Source organism: Sciurus vulgaris (assembly GCF_902686455.1).
Source record: "Sciurus vulgaris genome assembly, chromosome: 3".
Classification (NCBI taxonomy): Eukaryota; Metazoa; Chordata; class Mammalia; order Rodentia; family Sciuridae; genus Sciurus; species Sciurus vulgaris.
In genome coordinates, this window is record NC_136463.1 from 41725725 (window position 1) to 41744262 (window position 18538).

General features: G+C 43.3%; 1 protein-coding gene across 3 annotated transcripts in view; it reads right to left on the reverse strand.

The window, feature by feature from the left end:
* Window positions 1–18538, reverse strand: part of DHRS7B (dehydrogenase/reductase 7B) — a 41532-nt gene that overhangs the window by 6365 nt on the left and 16629 nt on the right. For 2 of the 3 annotated variants that reach the window (XM_079134347.1, XM_079134349.1), the window contains 5 exons: window positions 11189–11367; window positions 6499–6608; window positions 4154–4370; window positions 3598–3690; window positions 197–349 (listed from right to left, as the gene is read on the reverse strand). In XM_079134347.1, the coding sequence (XP_078990473.1) occupies window positions 197–349; window positions 3598–3690; window positions 4154–4370; window positions 6499–6608; window positions 11189–11367 (752 nt within the window). Of the gene's footprint in view, window positions 1–196; window positions 350–3597; window positions 3691–4153; window positions 4371–6498; window positions 6609–11188; window positions 11368–16395; window positions 17147–18538 lie in introns of those variants that run through there. The other variant, XM_079134348.1, reaches the window with a different exon arrangement.

The window sequence follows — 18538 nt, forward strand, 5'->3', positions numbered from 1 at the left end:
TAAGGTCAGTTCTTAGTAGTAAGTGAAAATTAAATAATAATCCATACCTACTACAACCAACACCCATGTCAGGTTTTTTGGTTTTAAAAATTATATTCCAAATGAAAAATGAAAAAACACTCACTGGGGTAGGTAAGAGCTGCACATTTCACTAGGGCTGACTGATAGCTTTTCATACAAGAGCAACAGGCCTTACCTCCATATCTGGACCCGTCAGCAGTGATGGCATTTACAGAGAGGTTGGTATGGATATAGCCGGGGCTGATTACAGTCACCTGGATCTCATCCTGTTCCATTTCAGCACGCAGACAGTCAAAGAAGGCCTGGGTTGCATGCTTGGAAGCTGCATCTGCAAACGTGGTCAGAGAGGCAGTGAGAGCACCAAGATGGATAAGGCCCAAAACTCACCTACTTATACTCATTTACTCTCTTTTTAAAACCTGGTTTCATTTTAAGATTTAAGCATTATAGCAATATTCATTTCCTGATTTTTAAGGGGTGCTCTGTGTCCTTATTCTTAGGAAACACTGAAGTGTTTCTTCACTTCAAAAAAGGGGTATCTGCCTTCAGCTTCTCATGTGGCTGAGGAAAAAATGATTGCAAATTCACTTAAAAGAGAATAAGGAAAATGTTAACAACTGGGGAATCTTTGTGAATCTTTAAACCTGAAAACTTTCCAAATTAAAAGTTAAAAAAAACAACAAAAAAAAAACTTAATGCCCATAAAGTAAAAAAGCAAAAGTCCTGCCTTTCAATTTTGTTCCCAGAGGGGACCAATGCTATTTCTCAGGATTTATTTTTTATATGTTATGTACTGATACAGATTTAGGATGGGATCTTACATATCTTTTACAGAAATAAGCTCATACTCTTCCTTTTCTTCCTGCAAGTAGCTTTCTCTGCTGGCCCTGCAGACCCACCCACCACATGGCTCTGGCTGCCCAATCCTAACCAAGTGGTCATCAGGTGATAGAACTGGCCCCATCAGTGGACCTTTATGGATTCCTTCCAGTTTTTATCACTGCAAAGCATGCTACCCATGAGCATCCCTACATGCACACATGTGTATAAAATCCAGGCCTGGCTTCTTATATATTTTCCTTTGTAAACTTCTAGGCAATAACTTTCATCTGGAAAAGCCAGATAATTTGCACCATCTGCAAGAGACAGAGCCACCTGTGCTCCCCAGCAACAACTCTAGAATCTAGGGGAAGGTGCTTTGAGGGGGTAACCCTATATTCTTGGGAAACACACCAGGATTTCCATAGAAAATCTGTTTCCTCTAGTTAAGTCCTAAATGTCTTAGTCTTAATAAAAAAGGGCATTCCTCAATCAAACAGGAAGGGAAAAAGCAAGGAAGTGTCACAGGAGGCAGTTAGACTGTATTTTAGGCAGTGATTCCAGGGCTAGATAAGTAGGTTATAGGGCAATGAAGAGAACTCCTGTCGGCTGTAATTCCAGGGGACAGCCCAGGCCCAAGGGCAGGAAGAGTGGGTCATCCTTGGGGTCTCCAAAATAGAAGGCACAACAACGACTGGGTCTCAAGCTCTTAGGCTAGGTGTTCTCAGCCTGCTGTGCAGCCCATTCCTTCAGCACTGTCATCATCACTTGGTCTCTCTGTGCAGTGCAGTGTTACAACGCATGGATTCTCTTGATGTGGTTCTCTTGATAGCAGCAGAAGGGAGATGAGACTGCTTCCCCCCATGTGTAGAAGAAAAGGCTGCTACTTCTCTGGGTTGACACACTTGCCCAGGAGGCACAGTCAGATTCAGTCTGGTCACTATAGAGCACCCAAACCCTCCTTACACACCTATCATAGTCAGCAGGTCTATTAGAGAATAGAAATCAGTGGGGTTTAATCAAAGTAAAATGTGGAAATATTTTAGTACAAAGAACTCTCTCTCTATATATATCTTATATATTTTTTACCCTGATTTATCTATTACATTCTGCCTCACTTGAATTTTTATCTGGGATTATACATGATAGGTTTTTTTTGCAGGGGAAAGCAGGAGGGGATCATTTCAGCAGCCTTCGGTGTCTGCCTGGGTATGTTTTAAGGGTTTATATTGAGTATTAGCAAAAAGAAATAAACCACAGAAACAAATATGGTTTCCATGGACATCTCTAGTTGTCTCATTTCATCTTGGGACCAGCCCTGGGAAACATGATGACTGTAAGTCTCACTGATAGGTAAGAAACTGAGGGTCAGAAAAGTTAAGTGACTAGTCCAAGGACATAAAACTAGAACCAAAAGGTATAGCTGGAGTTAAGATCTTGGGGGAAAGCTGTTTTTGTTACATCTCCCATTCAGATGGTTGGCTATATCCTATCATCAAACTGAATATTACTGTATTTTCAAAGTGCTGACACAGCACTTCACTGGCCTGGCTATGCTGGGCCCTGGCTGGCTTTGGGAGGTGACTGAGAGCAGATGAGGCTGTACCAAGACAGTTTTTTTTCTTTCAGAGGATAAAGCAAAGGAAGTAGCTACTGAGACAGTTTGTGAAGACACCTTTGAAATCTTAAAAAAAAAAAAACCCAAACTCCAAAAACTACATTCTATGTGTTTGCTAGTATAATGTGAGGGCAGAGAGATGGAAGAAATGACACATTAGACTGTGGTATAGCCCCTCTTCTACATGGAGGGAAACCTGTGAACTGGAAGTCAATTTGGTAGTTTTAATTATTTGGTCCTACCTAATATTTCTGCTTCTTGGAATTTATCTTATTGAAACCCTCCTTTAAGTGCCCAGAGATATAAATACTCAAGGATGTTCTATGTAGCAAATCACTCAAAGGACTGAAAAGGGGAAAAGCTCCTCAAGCATCCAGGAAAATGGCTAAACCAATCATATTATGTCCACTCAGTGGTTTACTACAAACCCACTTAAAAGGGTAAGATAAATCCACATGTGCTGGTGTAGAAAGATAAATTGCAAAGTGGAACAAACAAGCCACAAGAAAGCATGCATGTGATCCCCACCACCCCCACCATTTTGTACGGGGGATTGAACCCAGGAGTGTTCTACCACTGAGCTACACCCCCAGCCCTTTTTATTTTAAGACCAGGGTCTCCTTAAGTTGTCCAGACTGGCCTTAAACTTGCAATCCTGCCTCAGCATCCAGAGTTGCTGGGATTACAAGCATGTGCCACCATCCCTGGCATGATCTCAATTTTGTTTGATTATATATAGGAAAAATCTGGAGGCTAATGCTCCAAAGTGATAAAATGATCTGTCAGTGGGATAATGCTAGTAAATAACAATGGTAAGAGAAGGCAGCATGTGCAGTGCCCAGTGCAGGGCCTCTCCAGACACTGCACTCACAGCTCCGTTAGTCTGGGGCTTGTCCCTACATGCAAATATGGGTGAGCAGAGAGGTGGGGACATCTGCCCAAGGTCACATAGTGGGTAAGGAGCAGTGCTGAGATTTGACCCCAAGTATGTGGCTCCAGAGAAAACATTCTGATGGACTTCCTTCACATTCCATGTAGGTTATTTCTTCAATGTCTGATTTCTGGACAGTAAATGTTATTTTTATAATTAGGAAAACACAAAAATGGTCGAGGGGTGGAGCGGAGAAGGAAGAACTCACATGCTGATCGAAAAGGAATGCTGATTTTGCCCTGGATGCTGCTGATGGCGACGATGTGGCCTTGCCTCCTCTTGATCATGGAGGGCAGGAGTGCTGAGGAGAGAGGGCAGGGATTTAGACACCATTCTTCCAGTCACTGTGTCTGACAACTGATGACAGTTCCTCAGGGTGGAGAATCAGGCAGCAGAGGCAGGAGGGAGTCCACAGACAAACTACCCAAAATGGTCAGCACAGTTCCCTACCCTCTGGGGAGTCTGTCCCATGAACTGAAGTCTGGCTGGACATCAAAATATCTCCACCAAAAAGGAATTTGCAGACACCATAGAAAGACAACACAGGCAATGCTATGCCAAGGAGGCTGTGTCTGAGAAGACCATGATAGAGTGAATAACCCAGATAAAATGCAAATAGAAGTTTACAAAAAGCAAACATCTAAACCATAATGATCACACCCACAGCAGGGTAGAACAGCAGATGTAGCCAGAAAGGAAGTGAGTGAAACAAAAAGGATGCCAACACATCATGCTCTTTCCTCTTTAGGTCCAAGACTGTTTACCTTTTGTTAGAGCAATGGGGCCAAAGTAGTTTGTCTCCATGACCCTCTTGTCAACGTCCACTGTGGTGTCCACAACAGTCCCTCGGTAGCTGATCCCAGCATTGTTGATGAGTATGTCTACATAGCCAAAGCACTGCAGGATCTCAGCTGCTGCAGCAACAGTAGCCCCAGTGTCTGCGAGGTCGAAGATCACTGTGTAAGGCTTGTGCGTCTGTCCCTGGTCAAATACAACAGACACCAAATATACCTGCTAAGTGACAGGCCACATCAGCTACGTCTCTGCTTTTCAGAGTCCAGGGAGTGGCACAATGGGTACGAAATAATATGGGCTACAGCAGCAGTCCTCTTCCTAAGAGATGAGGCCTACAGGGTCCTGCCTACAGTGGTCACCCCTGGCCTGGACAACTCTAATCTTGAACTAAAATTGCCTACTTCCTATGAGGTGTGACCTGACTTCTCTTACCTTCATCAACCCAACTATAAATTCCCCAGGACAGGGTCACATATGGTGTGGACTGCTGTAGCAGATGACCACAGAAGCTATTAACCACAGCTGTCCTTAGAGCTTTGTGCTGTCCAATATCATTGTGTTCAGTGGCTCATAGAGGGGTTCTGTCCTTCTCAGGTTAAGTCACTTTTACTCATTTCTTCATGAAACAATATTTACATGTTCCCTATGTACCATGCACTGGGGACACAGCAGAAACCAACACAGACAATAGTTCCTGTCCCTCTAAGGCACACAGTCTAATGGAGAAGACAGATAAATTCTGTAACTGTAAAGAATGCTATGAAGAAGTCTATAGTGCTAGAGAAATGAGTATCTGAGCAATGCAATGTGGAGGGTCTCCCAATAGAAGTGAAGTTCAACACTGTGCTGGAAGTTCTAACTAGAGCAATTAGACAAGAAAATGTCACCCATATTGGAATGGAAGAAGTAAAAACTATCTGTTTGCAGATAACATGGTTCTATATATAGAAAATCCCAACAAATCCCATGAAAGCTATTGAGAGCTAACTAACAAATTCAGCAAAGCTGTAGGGTACAAGATCAACATAAAATAATCAGCTGTTTCCATATAGGAACAATAAATAGTGAAAAAGGATGTTAGGAAATACTGAGGAATAAACCTAACTAAGGAATTTTCACACTGAAAGTAAGACACAGCTGACTAAAATTTAAAACGACATAAATACAAGGAAAGACAGCTTATGTTCATGGATTGGAAGAGTTAATATTGTTAATTTCACAGTATTACCAAAGTAATCTATTAAGTTCAATGCAATTTCTATCAAAATCCCAATAGCAATTTTTGCAGGGAAAAAAAAATCCTAAAATTGACATAGGATTGCAGTGGGCCCTGAATAGCAAAAAGAATCTGAAAAATAACATAGTTGGAGCACTTTGAAACTTATTACAAAGCTACCACCACCAATAACAACAAAAATACCAAGTGTGGAGAAACAGACCCTGTGCATTACTAGCAGGAATGTAAAATGGTGCAGCTATTCTGAAAAAGCAGTTAGGCAGCTTTTCAGAAGTAAAAAAACTACCCATATCATTGAGTAATTTCTCTCCTAGGTATATTTAAAAAAAAAAAAACAGAAAGCAAGGACTCTAACACCAACACCCATCCATAGTATTGTTCACAAACAATCCAAGTTCATCAGCAAGCTGTTCATTTGACAGATGCATGGATAAACAAAATGTAGAATACACATACAATGGAATCTTATTCATCCTTAAAAAGGGAATGCTCATATATGATACAACATGGATGAACATGGAGGACATTATGCTAAAAGAAATAAGCCAGACATAGAGGGGCAAATACTGTATGATTTCCTTTATATGAGGTCCATAGAGTAAGTAAATTCATTGAGGCAGAAGACAAGTTTTCAGGGACTGGTGGGAGAGGAATTACTGTTTAATGACTACGCAATTTGGGGGGGACATTAAAAAAAGTTTCGTGTAACAGGTACACACATTGCGAATGCATTTAATATCACTGAGTTCTTCACTCACAAATAGTAAAGTGGTAAATATTATTTTAAGACAATTTAAAAATCTTAAATCATCATCAATCCCCACCAGATGAGTGGAGACAAGCCAGGTAAAAGGCTGGGAAAGCATTCTCACAGAGGGAACTTCCTCAACCCACAGCCTATCCAGTGGCAGCAGCATGGGATGTGAAGACAGTTCCTCATCAGGCTGTGGCCCACTTTGCTTGGAGCCTTGCTGCTTTCCCTGGCACAGCATGACCACACAAATGTTCTTCTGTCCAGTAGCCCAAGAGTGGGGCCTATAGATGCCATTCCCCTTGGAAAACATGCCCTGGGCTCACCTGGGAGGCATGAGAAGCCATGAGCTCTCTGGTGAGTTCTTCTAGGGCCTCTACATTCCGGCCACAGAGCACCAGCTTAGCACCTGCAGCATGGAAGGCTCTGGCACATTCTAAGGGAAGAGAAAAGAACCTTGATAACTGAGGATATCCAAAGCCATTCCTCCCCCATGTGATTCAATTCAAATTCATCCAGTGTGGCAGGTATGTTTGTTGCCTCACATGCATGTATTGGCAGGTGCTATGGACTAGTGTGGAGCTAGTTATTAGGGTCCAATGTAGGGCTTCCACCCAGAGATGCAGCAGACATCCACAAGACAATGAGGAAGACAGAAGGGTGGACAGATTTATGGTCAGTTCTATGCTCAAAACTTTCTATGAATAAGTCTGAGTGCTACCCCCATTTTCACAGCTGAAGAAGCTCAGCCAGGCTAAGTGATATTCCTCATGATGAGGCAGGGTGGAACCTATCCCAATGGGATAGGCAAGGCCAGCTGCTATGATGCTGTCCATCAAAGTTGTGTTCTAGTACTACCTGACCTGTTTCCTGAACTGCTCATATGCAATCACACAGATCTACAGGGGACCTGCACAGTTCTGTAGAAAATGAGGCCAGATGACTCTTAAGAAGCAGTGACAAGGTCCTCCCAGGAACCCTGGAGCCTGAGGGGCTATCGCTACTGCTCAAGGCAGAGGGAGCAGGGTGTGAAAAGCACATGAGGAACCATGGACAGATGATGCTAGTGCAGAAAAAGGAAGGTCAAAGGCCTTGTTAGGCTGGGGGAGGGATTCAGGCAGCAAAATGGTGGTGGGAGAAAGGGCAGCAAAGGGTGATGGGGAGGAGGAGAGGATGGTATGGGAGAGAGGAAAGACAGGAATGTCTCTTTTGTTTATTGCTTCCCCTCTCCCAAAACATGTCCTAGTTAATTGTTCAGGGCCCTGAAAACTTATGAAAACTGCTTTGTAAAAGCAGGCAGCCCAGTGGTCAAGGGAACAGATTTGAGCCAGACTTCCTGTGTTCAACTCTAACTTCCCATATTTACTGGTTCCATGATGTTGGGTAAGTTATAACCTCTTTGTTTCTCGCTTTCCTGTCTTTAAGATGCAAATTAAAAATAGGGCCTAATTCAGGGAGGACTGTGAGACTGAATGAATTGAAGTAGGTAATCACTTCTTACAGTGCTGGATAAATAAAAAGCACTATGAAGTACTGTTCTTCATAGTTCTTGTTTTTAATACTTTAATATTTCTAAGCTGCCTTTAAAAACATTCTGAAAACGGAAGTGAGTTGGTGTAAGGCAGGGTACTGCCTGTCCTCACCCACAAATGCTCACAAGCAGATCTGTACAAGACCTTGGTCCCTGGCTGACCATACTGAGGCCAGTGAGTCAACCATGTGGCCCCCACCAAATCTTACAGGCTCAGGTAGTCGAGTGGTTTCTTGGTCTCCCTGTGGTTCATGGAAGGGACAGGCTGCCCTAACAGGGCAATTCCATCTCTGGAAGCCATGCAGCAAGGGGCAGGTGAGGAATGAGAGCTGTCACTTGCTAGGCTGAGAGGGGACAACGTCAGAGGGCTCAGGCAGTATAAATCAAGCTTCCTTAAAGGTAAAAGGTTCAAAACAGGAAGGGAGGAAAAAAATCCCAGTGTCCTTTAGAACATAGGATCCTGAGATGTTGAAAAGGGGCTCTGCCACCTGTCTCATGGTGCAAAGCCCTTTCTGCACCCCACAGCTCCTCTTCAGCCCTACATCCAGTTTTCACTAGCCATGCTCAGGTTGATGCCTCTCTCACACCTCAGTTTTCTGGAAAGAGTTGCCAGGTGAACTACAGAAGTGCGTTTTCAGGGATGCTGCACAGCTTTTGAAGACTTGCTTGGTTTGTTCACTGAAAGGCAGAGGTCCCACAAGAGCCACAGTCATTGCTCTTGTCTGTCCCTAAGTGGTCTGGTCAGGTCACAGCACTAGCCCCACCTGCCCTGGTGTTCCTTCCCAGTGGAACAACAAAATCCTCACCAGATTGACAGTTGTGGGTGGGGGCTGCCCCCAAAGCCAGACACCAGCATTCCTGAGGCTAGAACTGCTCAGCCAATTTACTGAATCATTCCCAAACATCAGGATCTTTATCCTATTAGCTTCCTCACCCCATTTTGTCCTGACCAACACACAGGGCATTTTGTGAGGTACCACCAAAGGATGTAGACACAACCAAAGGTGGGGAGGTACCCTTCTGGAAAAGGATCACTTAAATTCTACTTTGTTTCCTAGTAAAGTCAAAAAGAAAGGAAATCATAGATTGTGTAGGGAGTGGCAGAAATGAAAACAACAGATTGGAAGGATTCTATTTTCCTTCCTTGAAAAAGCTAATGCACTGAGGCAGGAAAGTCAAGGGACAAGGGCTAATAGTTCCAAGGTGCCAGTTATCTAGGGCTGCAAATGAGTGCCCAAAGCTGCCGGGTTACAAATCAAGACAGCTGTGCAGAATCATGTGCTTCAGGCTAACTGAAGTAGGCATCCAGAACATTCTGTTCCTTTGGTCAATGGTGCTACTGTTGTATAAGGACAAAATCATGCAGCTTAAATACACAAGACAGAAAATAAGAGAAATACAGAAAGCTGTCTGAAGATTCATCATATCATCCCCAACCTTCAGGGTCATGGCAGGCAGAGCCACTGAGGGCAGTGTAAATCACCCTCCTCACAAAAGCTAGGCAATGATAGCATGTCCTTGGTAGCATCAATTGTGAGTATTCATACTGAGACAGCCCATTGAAAATCTGTTCCCACTTTATCTGGATGGAGGGACTCCTGTTGAATAGGGTAGAATATAAGCAGTGACTAGAACCCAGAAAGGCCTGACATCATATACTATACCTACAGATTATTTTTCTCAATTATATTTTCTATTTCCTTCACAGTCTTGGTGTCATGAGAGGAGATGCAAAATAAAGAACAGGACAGTGTCCTTCTGAAATATCCACCTATAGGGGCACCTGCAACTCACCATTCCACCCCAGCCAGCTTTCAAATACTCTTCAAGGACTTTTAAAACTTGCTTCTCTCTGAGATCAAGAGAAGCGGCTGCTGACTATACTATTTATAGCAACTGAGTAAGGTCAGAGGAACAACCATGGCAAAGGGCTCAGAGGCAGCTGTCCTTTCGAAGGTCTGGTAATTCAATGACAGATGTGGGTTCACCTATGGAGACCTCACCTAACATGGTGGATGGTGTACAAATGAACCTACATTCCCTAAAGCCTTCCTGGACTTCCCCAGCCAACTGCAAACCCCTACCCTACAGACAAGGTCTGTCTTTTCTTTTGTGTTCTACAGCATCCAGTTGCTCACAACTTCCTGCATGACTATGTTGCTCCCACCCCTGGGCCAGTCAAGAATGCCCACTCTACTGGTCCACATCTTCCTATTACAGAGCTATCACTCCACTCCTCCAATTAAGGCTTTAGGACAGAGTTCTGGGTTTGACTCTTGTCTTTGTGCTTTCTGGCAGGAAGTCCTAAGGCAAGACATAACTTGTTCTACATCTCAATTTTGATTATTCAGTGAGATCCTGGACCTGAATATGTGTGGCACAAGCCAGCATGTATAGATGTGCCTCCCTACAGCAGGCCTGACAGGAAATACCCACTACTGAAATGGCAATATGCAAGATAAGTCCTTGCCTTTATCCGGTATGCTGTGACTTCCTCAAGAGAGAACCCTCCCTGTCTTTAATTTTTTTCCCAGTGCTGGGGATGGAACCCTGGACTTTGTATGTGCTAGGCAAGCACTCTACCACTGAGCTACCCAGACCCAGAGACCCTGTCTTTCATCGATTTGCCCAGTACTTGGCCCAGAGCCTCGGGATTAGAAGATACTCAGTGGGTGCTAGCTTTGCCATTACCAATCAAGATACATAGTGGTAGGTGAGCTTACTACAGTTCTAAGAGCATCTCAGCTTTCCTCCCTGGACACATGCTTGAGTATGGTTCCTGGTGTGAGATGTCACAGCATACACAAAGGCTAAGGAAGAGAGAGGGAGCTTCATGCAGCATACCCTTCATTTAAGCTGCCAGAATCAATGACAGAGCTCTGCAACACATCCATGTGGACTTCCAGAAAAGGAACCAAGCCAAGGTTTTGACTGACACCAGGCCTGTGTCCCAGTACCCCATACCCAGGCCTCAGAAGGTCATAGTGCTCACTGAAGAGGAATGGCACTAAACTGGTAGACCTCACTGAGGAACAGTTGAAGTCTGACTTCAACCTGTCTCCAACCCTGCCACATCTAGGAAGGGAAGGGGAAGGGAGAGGGAGAGTATGCACCAAGACCATGTACCAGACCCAGGGTGTCGGTTGAATCCAAGGAAAAAGGCATGTTTTATTTGGCCCTCACAGAGGCAAAAACACTTGTTAAATGAGGTATTTATCTGAAAATTGGGTAATTTCACACCAAAATCTTTCTTTCAACCATCAGCTGGAGCTGAGTAAGGCTGCTCCTTCAGTGGTTCCTATAGTCATTTATTTTTGCTTCTCCAGTGAAGGGCAGGGGCTGTTTATTATTGTATGTAAGGACCCATTTGTTCCAACTGGACCAAGGACAGTAACATCTCACTTGCATTCCTGTGGTCCCTGTGCAACAGCCTTTCCTCATGCCTGGCTGACTTCCCAACCCCAACAACTACCCCCATGACTCACCTTTTCCCAGTCCGGAGGTGGCGCCTGTTATCACTACCACAGCATTTCGCAGGTAGGCCTTCGTGCGCATCCACTGCAGCAGTCGAAAGAGACCAAAGATGCCCAGGCAGCTAAACAACAGAGGCAGGGTGGCAGTAGAGGTCATCAAGTCCATGACCTTCTCCTTCAGCAGACTCTTCCTGGAAGAACCAAAACCAAATCAACTAGTGAGAAGGTAAGAGAAGTCAAGAGTACTTGCTAAGGCTCCTCCCATATCAGATACAAATCCTAGATCTCCTTTCTGCAGACCTCAGCTCTGAACCCCAACAAGAGTCTCTCCAGGCCCTTCAGGGCACAACAACTGTTCAGCATTGTGGCACTATTTTCCACTTTGCATTGACATGAGCAGATAGCAATACCACAGGCCTCATGATGCCCCTAAGAACAAGCTGAGAATGTCATCTAGTTTAGGATTCAGTGACCTGGTGAGTGCTTCAGGACAGGGTAGCACACCAGTACTCACCTGATTCTCCTTTGAAAATTTGTTTTGGAGAACTTAAATCATACCCTTTATCATTTTCAATCCCTGAATATCTTCACAACCAAAAACATTCTTCTTTAAAAAGAAAAGAAATCATAACAATAGCCAACAGGAATGCAGTACAGGACAGAGCTTCCCCATGCCAAGTATCAGCACAGACTCAGGCTGGTAAGCATGTTCCCTGCTCTGCACAGGGACATGTTCTCAGCATTCTCTAGTGAGTCATGGTTACAACATGAGTGTTTGTGCAACAGTGTGCTGTCAGTTCTTAGGAAACATATCCATTTTGTCTACAACTGCCCTTAATTTCCTTATTTCTCCTGAGCCTCCCCAGCTCCTCATTACCTACCAGGCACCTACAACAGGTAAGTGGGGAGACAGTTTAAAGAAGGTCACAGATGAGCTAGGGAAGACGTCACCGTGTTCTATCACTTTGAAAGAACTGCCCTACAAAGCCACTTGACAAGTGGATCAAAGTCTTCTAGACAAAGTTCCCCCACAGACAACCTCCAGAACAGTGGTGCAATGGGCACAACAACTCACAGGAAGAAAAATGCTAGAAACCAAGAACAGAGTTCTGACGAAATCGTGGGAGCTTTAAATTATTCATCAGCTTATGAAGAACTATGTAAAACCCACCTAAATGTAATCTATGTAATCTACCACCTAAATGTCCCATCTCTTAAGCCCCACATATTTTTTTTCCGAGTTTAAATACTGCATTTTATTATTTATAACTTTCCCATTTTGATTTTGTACATTTTCCATGTTCTTTTTTCCTGTATTTTTATTTGTCCATTATAATTATATGTAATGGTAGGATTCATTGTTACATATTCATACATAAGCACCATATATTTAAACAGTTCTGTTTCCTTTCCCAAGACAACCAAGCTAGGAACAATACGGGCTTCTAGCTTGCATCCACCTACATGCTAAGTTGCTTTGATCCTGAAGTTCACATTCAGGGTGACTATCCTGATGTAAGCTAAGTTACCACCAGCACCCCAAGCAAAATGGTTCTGCTCCAACTTCAACTGTCACTTCAACAAAAGTTTAGTATTTATATTTTTTACCTCCCTTTCCAAATACCCCTAAATTCTTGATAAAAAAAAAAAAATCAATATCCTTGGACTATAAAAGTAACAGTTTCCCATCAACTGCCACTTTACCTACTTTGACCTAACCTAAACTTAAAAGGTTAGAGTTAGGTTAAAAGTCTGGATTGTTACTTAGTGTCAGTTAGAAATAATAATTCCAAACTCTAAGCAGGTCAACTCACCCCTACATTGTGTCAAGACTACACTGGATGAAATGGGAATCAGAGTGACATCTGAAGTGCCACACTCTTCACTTAGGTGCTGCTGGCACCATTCCTGTGTTCAGGAGGATTCCAAACAAATGCTGGAACCCAAGAGTCTTCAGCTGGCACCTGGGAATGTTCAGTAAGTTTCAAAGCTGCCCCAGTGCCCATGCTGGGCATGCAGCAGGTGTTGCCTAGGGCCCTTCATAGGGCCTTTTATCCCTGGAAAAACAGGGATGTAGGAAGGTTCCCCTGAGCAGGAGAGTAACTGCTGAGGCAGGAGGGATTGCCACTTTGTTGGTAAAGCTTTGCCAGAAAATGACAGCAAATGACAGATTAGAATTTGGAGGGAGCGGCAACCCAGCTAGGTGACTATCTGGGAATTTTTTTTCTCACTGCAACCCCAGGTTCTTGTACCAGGCAGATCTCAAAAGTGGCATCTACCCTTCCTTACTCAGAATAGCCCAGGACCCACTCATATCCCAGGATAAGCAGGAAAGTGGAAGAAGGGAAGGTGTGCTGCTCAGGGAAGGACAACAGGGCTCAGCCTCAGGAGCTAGGGTCAGAGCCAGCTATGTTCATTAGGTGGCTACTGTGTATACTCTCTCTCATGGACACCTGAGGAACAGAGCTGGCAACCTGAGGCTAAGGTACAACTCCACCAGAGGCCCTGGGCACTGAGTACCAGTACACAGCCTATCATCTCCCAAAATTCAGAGGTTCCTGAGCCCACTTAAAAAACACTAACTGTAGGGGGGAAAAGGAACACTGACTGTGACATGGTGACAGCAGAGCAGGGGTCCTGAAAATGAACCCTTGAGTCAGTCTAGCTGGTATCACATCCTGCCCCAGTCATTTACCAATATGGAGATAGGACCTAACTGCTTTGGGCCTCAGAGTCCTCATCTCTGAGATGACGGTATGTAAGAACCCACTTCCAAGGTCTATTGAGAGATGTAACAAACTAATCCGTGGCATGGACCCTGGCTCCGGCAAGCACTCAGGGAACACAGCTGCCAGCAGTAGCATCACAAATTCCTGGTCCAGGAAGTTACTTATCAGCAGTCAGATTTCCAAGGTTTCTCAACAAGTTCAAGTTTACAAACATTGGTTCTTCCCAAATGAAATAAACTCATTAAACTACACAGGGTTCAATGTAGTTTAATTTTTATAGCTTCATAGACCCTTTGGTTTAATTAATAAATAGGAGAAAACAGAAGAAGCCAGTATCCCATGTCCCAGCTTTTGTGTCAGAAAATGTTACCAAGGCTAGCAAAACTTAAAAGTTGGCGGGGTGGGGGCCAATGAACTGGCCTTCAACCCTTTTCATACCCAGGGAGGAGCACAATGAACACAAACCAGACTGTGAGGCTCCCAAATGGAAGATAATTAAAGCTTGCAACAAACTGCATTTTCACACAACCTAATTAAAACTCAAGCCAGCAACCTATGACATGAATAAAAGAGAGAAAGCTATACATTGTCCTAGACATTTCTAGGATTCCCTGAATACCTGACACAATATCACATGCCAGCCTTGGTCCCCTGGTCTTGAGGATCACTTTGCCTGGGGCAAACATGGCACAGGGTTAATGGGATCCACCCTCAGTCCACAGCCACCGTCTGTGGGGAGAGCGCACACGCTACATTCTCTGGCAAGCAGTGACAGACATAGTAAATTAAAAATCAGTGTCAACTCTCCCCAGGGGAAAAAGGAAGATGGTGGTGGGAAAAGATAAGAGAATCAGGTTCAATCTTAGCATAATTTCCTGACTGGACAAAACCATTCAGATGAGTAATCCCAACACTTTGCAGAAGATCAAAATTCTTAAAGACCTCCCAACTTTTATTCCACTCTGCAACTATGCTAGGTGCAGTGAAACAGTGATGCTAGGGAAGACCCAGGCTGCTAGGTCTTCCCGGTCTCTCAGAAACAGGTTTACCATGATGGCCAAGTTAGACCATGATCACCCTGATTGTCTTGTTCCAGAAGTCCTCTCCCAGTAAAGGGGACTATTACAAAGTAGAAGAAGAAAATGTGTCCTGCCTGGCCACATTCCAGATTAAAACTAAATTTCCTATATAATTTATAACAAAGTCAAAGAAAAGCAAGCCTGTTTTCTTTGAAAATGGCATAGAAGAGATCCTTTAATATGCTTATAAATTATGCATTTTATATCAAAATGCTTAATAACTGCTAGTTTCAAATATATGGACAGATCATGGACTGGGAAGGCAAGAATATATAAAAAGGAGTGGGAAAAAATATTTTGCTTATGATTTCCAGCACTGGAGATGGAAAGAAGAGACAATCTTCCCAACACCATCATAAGCCATAGCTACGTAGAAAACGAAAGGTCAGAAAAGGAAGGAGATACCTCCATAGAAACCACAGAGCACACATCATCCAAAAGACACACTGTGCAGTGTGTACACCACAGTCATGTCCACTCTCTTAACTGCCAGGGATAGGACTTGAGGCATGCGTTTGCACTAATTAGCCATATAAACTGGCCTGAGGAAGCAATAGATCTTAGGGGTCACATGCTGAGGATGTCTGCTTGTATTTTCATACATTACAAGATTAGTGAGCTCTGGACCTAGGTTAAAAGAATATGAAGGAACACAAGTCCCTTCAAGGGTGAGTATTTCTCAGGTTGAAGCTGAGAGTTCCTGGGTTCTCGCTGTGACTTTGGATTCAGTTTCTCCCTTATTTCCTACCAAGAAGAGGTCAAGGGTTTTCAGAACCTCAAATTAGAAATGAGACTATCACCCCAACATCAACTCTGAACAGAAATATCATCCTTTAAGGAATAGCATACTTTGACCAAAATTCTCCATTGTGATTCAAAGATGGAATCTGTTCCTAAAACTCCTTTCTTCTCTCATACAATTGAAAAACACATACAAAACAAAATAAAAACAGGCAATTGAAATCTACTCAGAAGCCACAACATAGAAATTAAACAACTACATCTGAGAATCAAAGGAAGGGATCTAAAAACACTTCAGAGTTCTAAAAAGCATGATTTCAGGTCTATAAGAAGGATGAGTCATCAATTTGCATGTTATAAGAAAATCAGACTAAAGGGCAGAGAGGGTTCCAATTGGAAGGCAGGACACTGAAGTCACATGGCAAGGAGTGGTTTAGTACCACCAAAGCAGTTAGGATCCTGTCCCTACAAACCTACACCTTATATTTCATAACTGATAAGCAGTTCTAATCAGTTAGACTACTTAAAGTGACATGCTTATGACCTATATCTGAAAATATATTTGTAAATTTTATCTATTTTCAGAAAATAAAAGCAGAGTAAAGCTGCTCTTTTCTGAGAAGCAGCAGCCAAAGTTGTCTTCAACTGGAAAGAAAGAACGATAGCCTACCTCAGATGGCAGCTACAAAGCTAGTGGTGGATCCAGCACCAGTGTCTTCTCTTGCCTTTTGACCTTGAGCCCAGGAGCCAGAAGATATCTGTAAGTCCACAGGACCACCTCCTTGGAATGCTGGAACAACCCAGAGATGAGTGGTCTGTGGGCTGTATTTGGAATAGCAGACTGAGAGCCCCTGCTTTAAAGGACTGTAGGCTGACATCAGCAGAAACAAAACCAGACAGACAGAAGACCAGAGAATAAGCCGCTGAGTGATCAATCCTCGGAAGGGCAACCATGTTGAAGTGACCTCTGCACTGGGCACACATTTCCCAGCAATCCTATCCGGGAAGGGCAGGAAGAGAGGTGCCAAAGCTCAGTCTCAGCCCCTGCAGGGCAGCACAGTAACCACACGGAGGCATAGCACTATGCAGAGATTGACCATTTATTACAGTTCAAAGTCTCAGTTCTCAGGGGTTTTTTTGTTTGTTTGTTTGTTAGGGCCTTCTAAGTTGCTAAGCCTGGCTTTGAACTTGTGATCCTCGTACCTCAGCCTTCTGAACCGCTGCGGTTATAGGCATACTCTACCATGCCTAACCCAGCACTGACTATGGCTACATACACACATTGACATACAAGTTAATTTAGTATTTTTGGAAGACGCTGAAATGATCTCACCCTCTTTTCTAAAAAACACACAAGAGGCACAGGCCCCTCTGGATAAAGACTGAACGAGGCACTTTCTGTGCTTGGCAAAGTAGAAAAGCACCAAGTTGGCAACAGATCTGAGTTCAAGGGGACATACACAAATTTATTCTCTAACCATGACTAAGTACGCTTGTGTCAAAATGGATTGTTTCTGGGCTGGGGACAGAGCTCAGTTGGTAGAGTGCTTGCCTCACATGCACAAGGCCCTGGGTTCAATCCCCACTACCACTTGAAAGGCTGAAACAGAGGATGAAAAATTCAAGGTCAGTCCAGGCAACATAGCAGGACCCTGTCTCAAAACAGAATTTTTAAAAGAAGGCCGGAAGTGTAGCTCAGTGGTAGAGCATTTGACTAGTAGGTGTGAGGACCTGGGTTCAATCCTCAGCACCACAAAACAAAACAAAAACAGCAACAAGAAAAAGTACCAGTGTAAATATGAGTTCAGAATCCAGTAGTGTTTAAAGGAAGCCGCTAGAACCTATATCAAAGTATCTGTTAGGAACTATGTATAGGCATCAGTTTCAGAAACAGGAATAAAATACAACTCATAGTATTTGCATTCAAGATTGAACACAATTATGCAAAATAGCTGTGTAATATAGATTCATCTGGCAACTTATTTACTAAGCACCTACAGTGTGCTGGATGTTCTAGGCTCTGGGGTATAATGAACAAAATAGGGAATAAATTACTGCCCTTAGAGAGATGATGAGCCACTGAGACAAACTAAATCAGGCAGAGGAAGTGATGGGAGTTCTGAACATTTGCCTAAAAACCTGAAGAAGTGTTTATAGTTGATGGATAAAATTCTAACTTAGTACTTTTAAATTATGTCCCTATTCATTTGAAACAATATGTTCTTTGTATTTCACTCCTTTCAGTCAGTCAGTAAATCTTTAAGGAGTACCAACTTAGGATGTGGAGTTAGGGCCCCCACATCATGAATAACTGAGACCCAGGCCCTGATGTATAGTGTTTATGGACTATGGCAGGGAAGCCAACAAGCAGTAAAAAAAATACTTGATTACTGTGTGGCAAGAACTACAAAGAGATGAACCAGTGCTATTTTAAGCATAGAGCTAATCTGGTCATTTGTATTGCTTTCCCCTCTACCAAAACTCCTCATTATGTTCGTAGGGGGCATCAGAATGGGAGAAGGAAGGGACCTCATTATTAAACTTCACAGCAAGCAGACTCAGGGATATTGGTAGCAGGAATAGAAGCATAACAAAAACCAATGTTAGTTTCTGATGTGTTTTTTAAAGTGACTTAGCTCACTGAAATATGGTAAAGTGGCCAGCACATGAACTCAGGAAGTCAAGAACACCAAAAACTCAAGGACCAAATGTCCTCCCATTGTCCTGACAGCAGACCAAAGTCATCTCTTTGAAATTTAACTCCATACTTACATTAAACCTATACTTTAAATGTCAAGGATGCTCAAGAAATA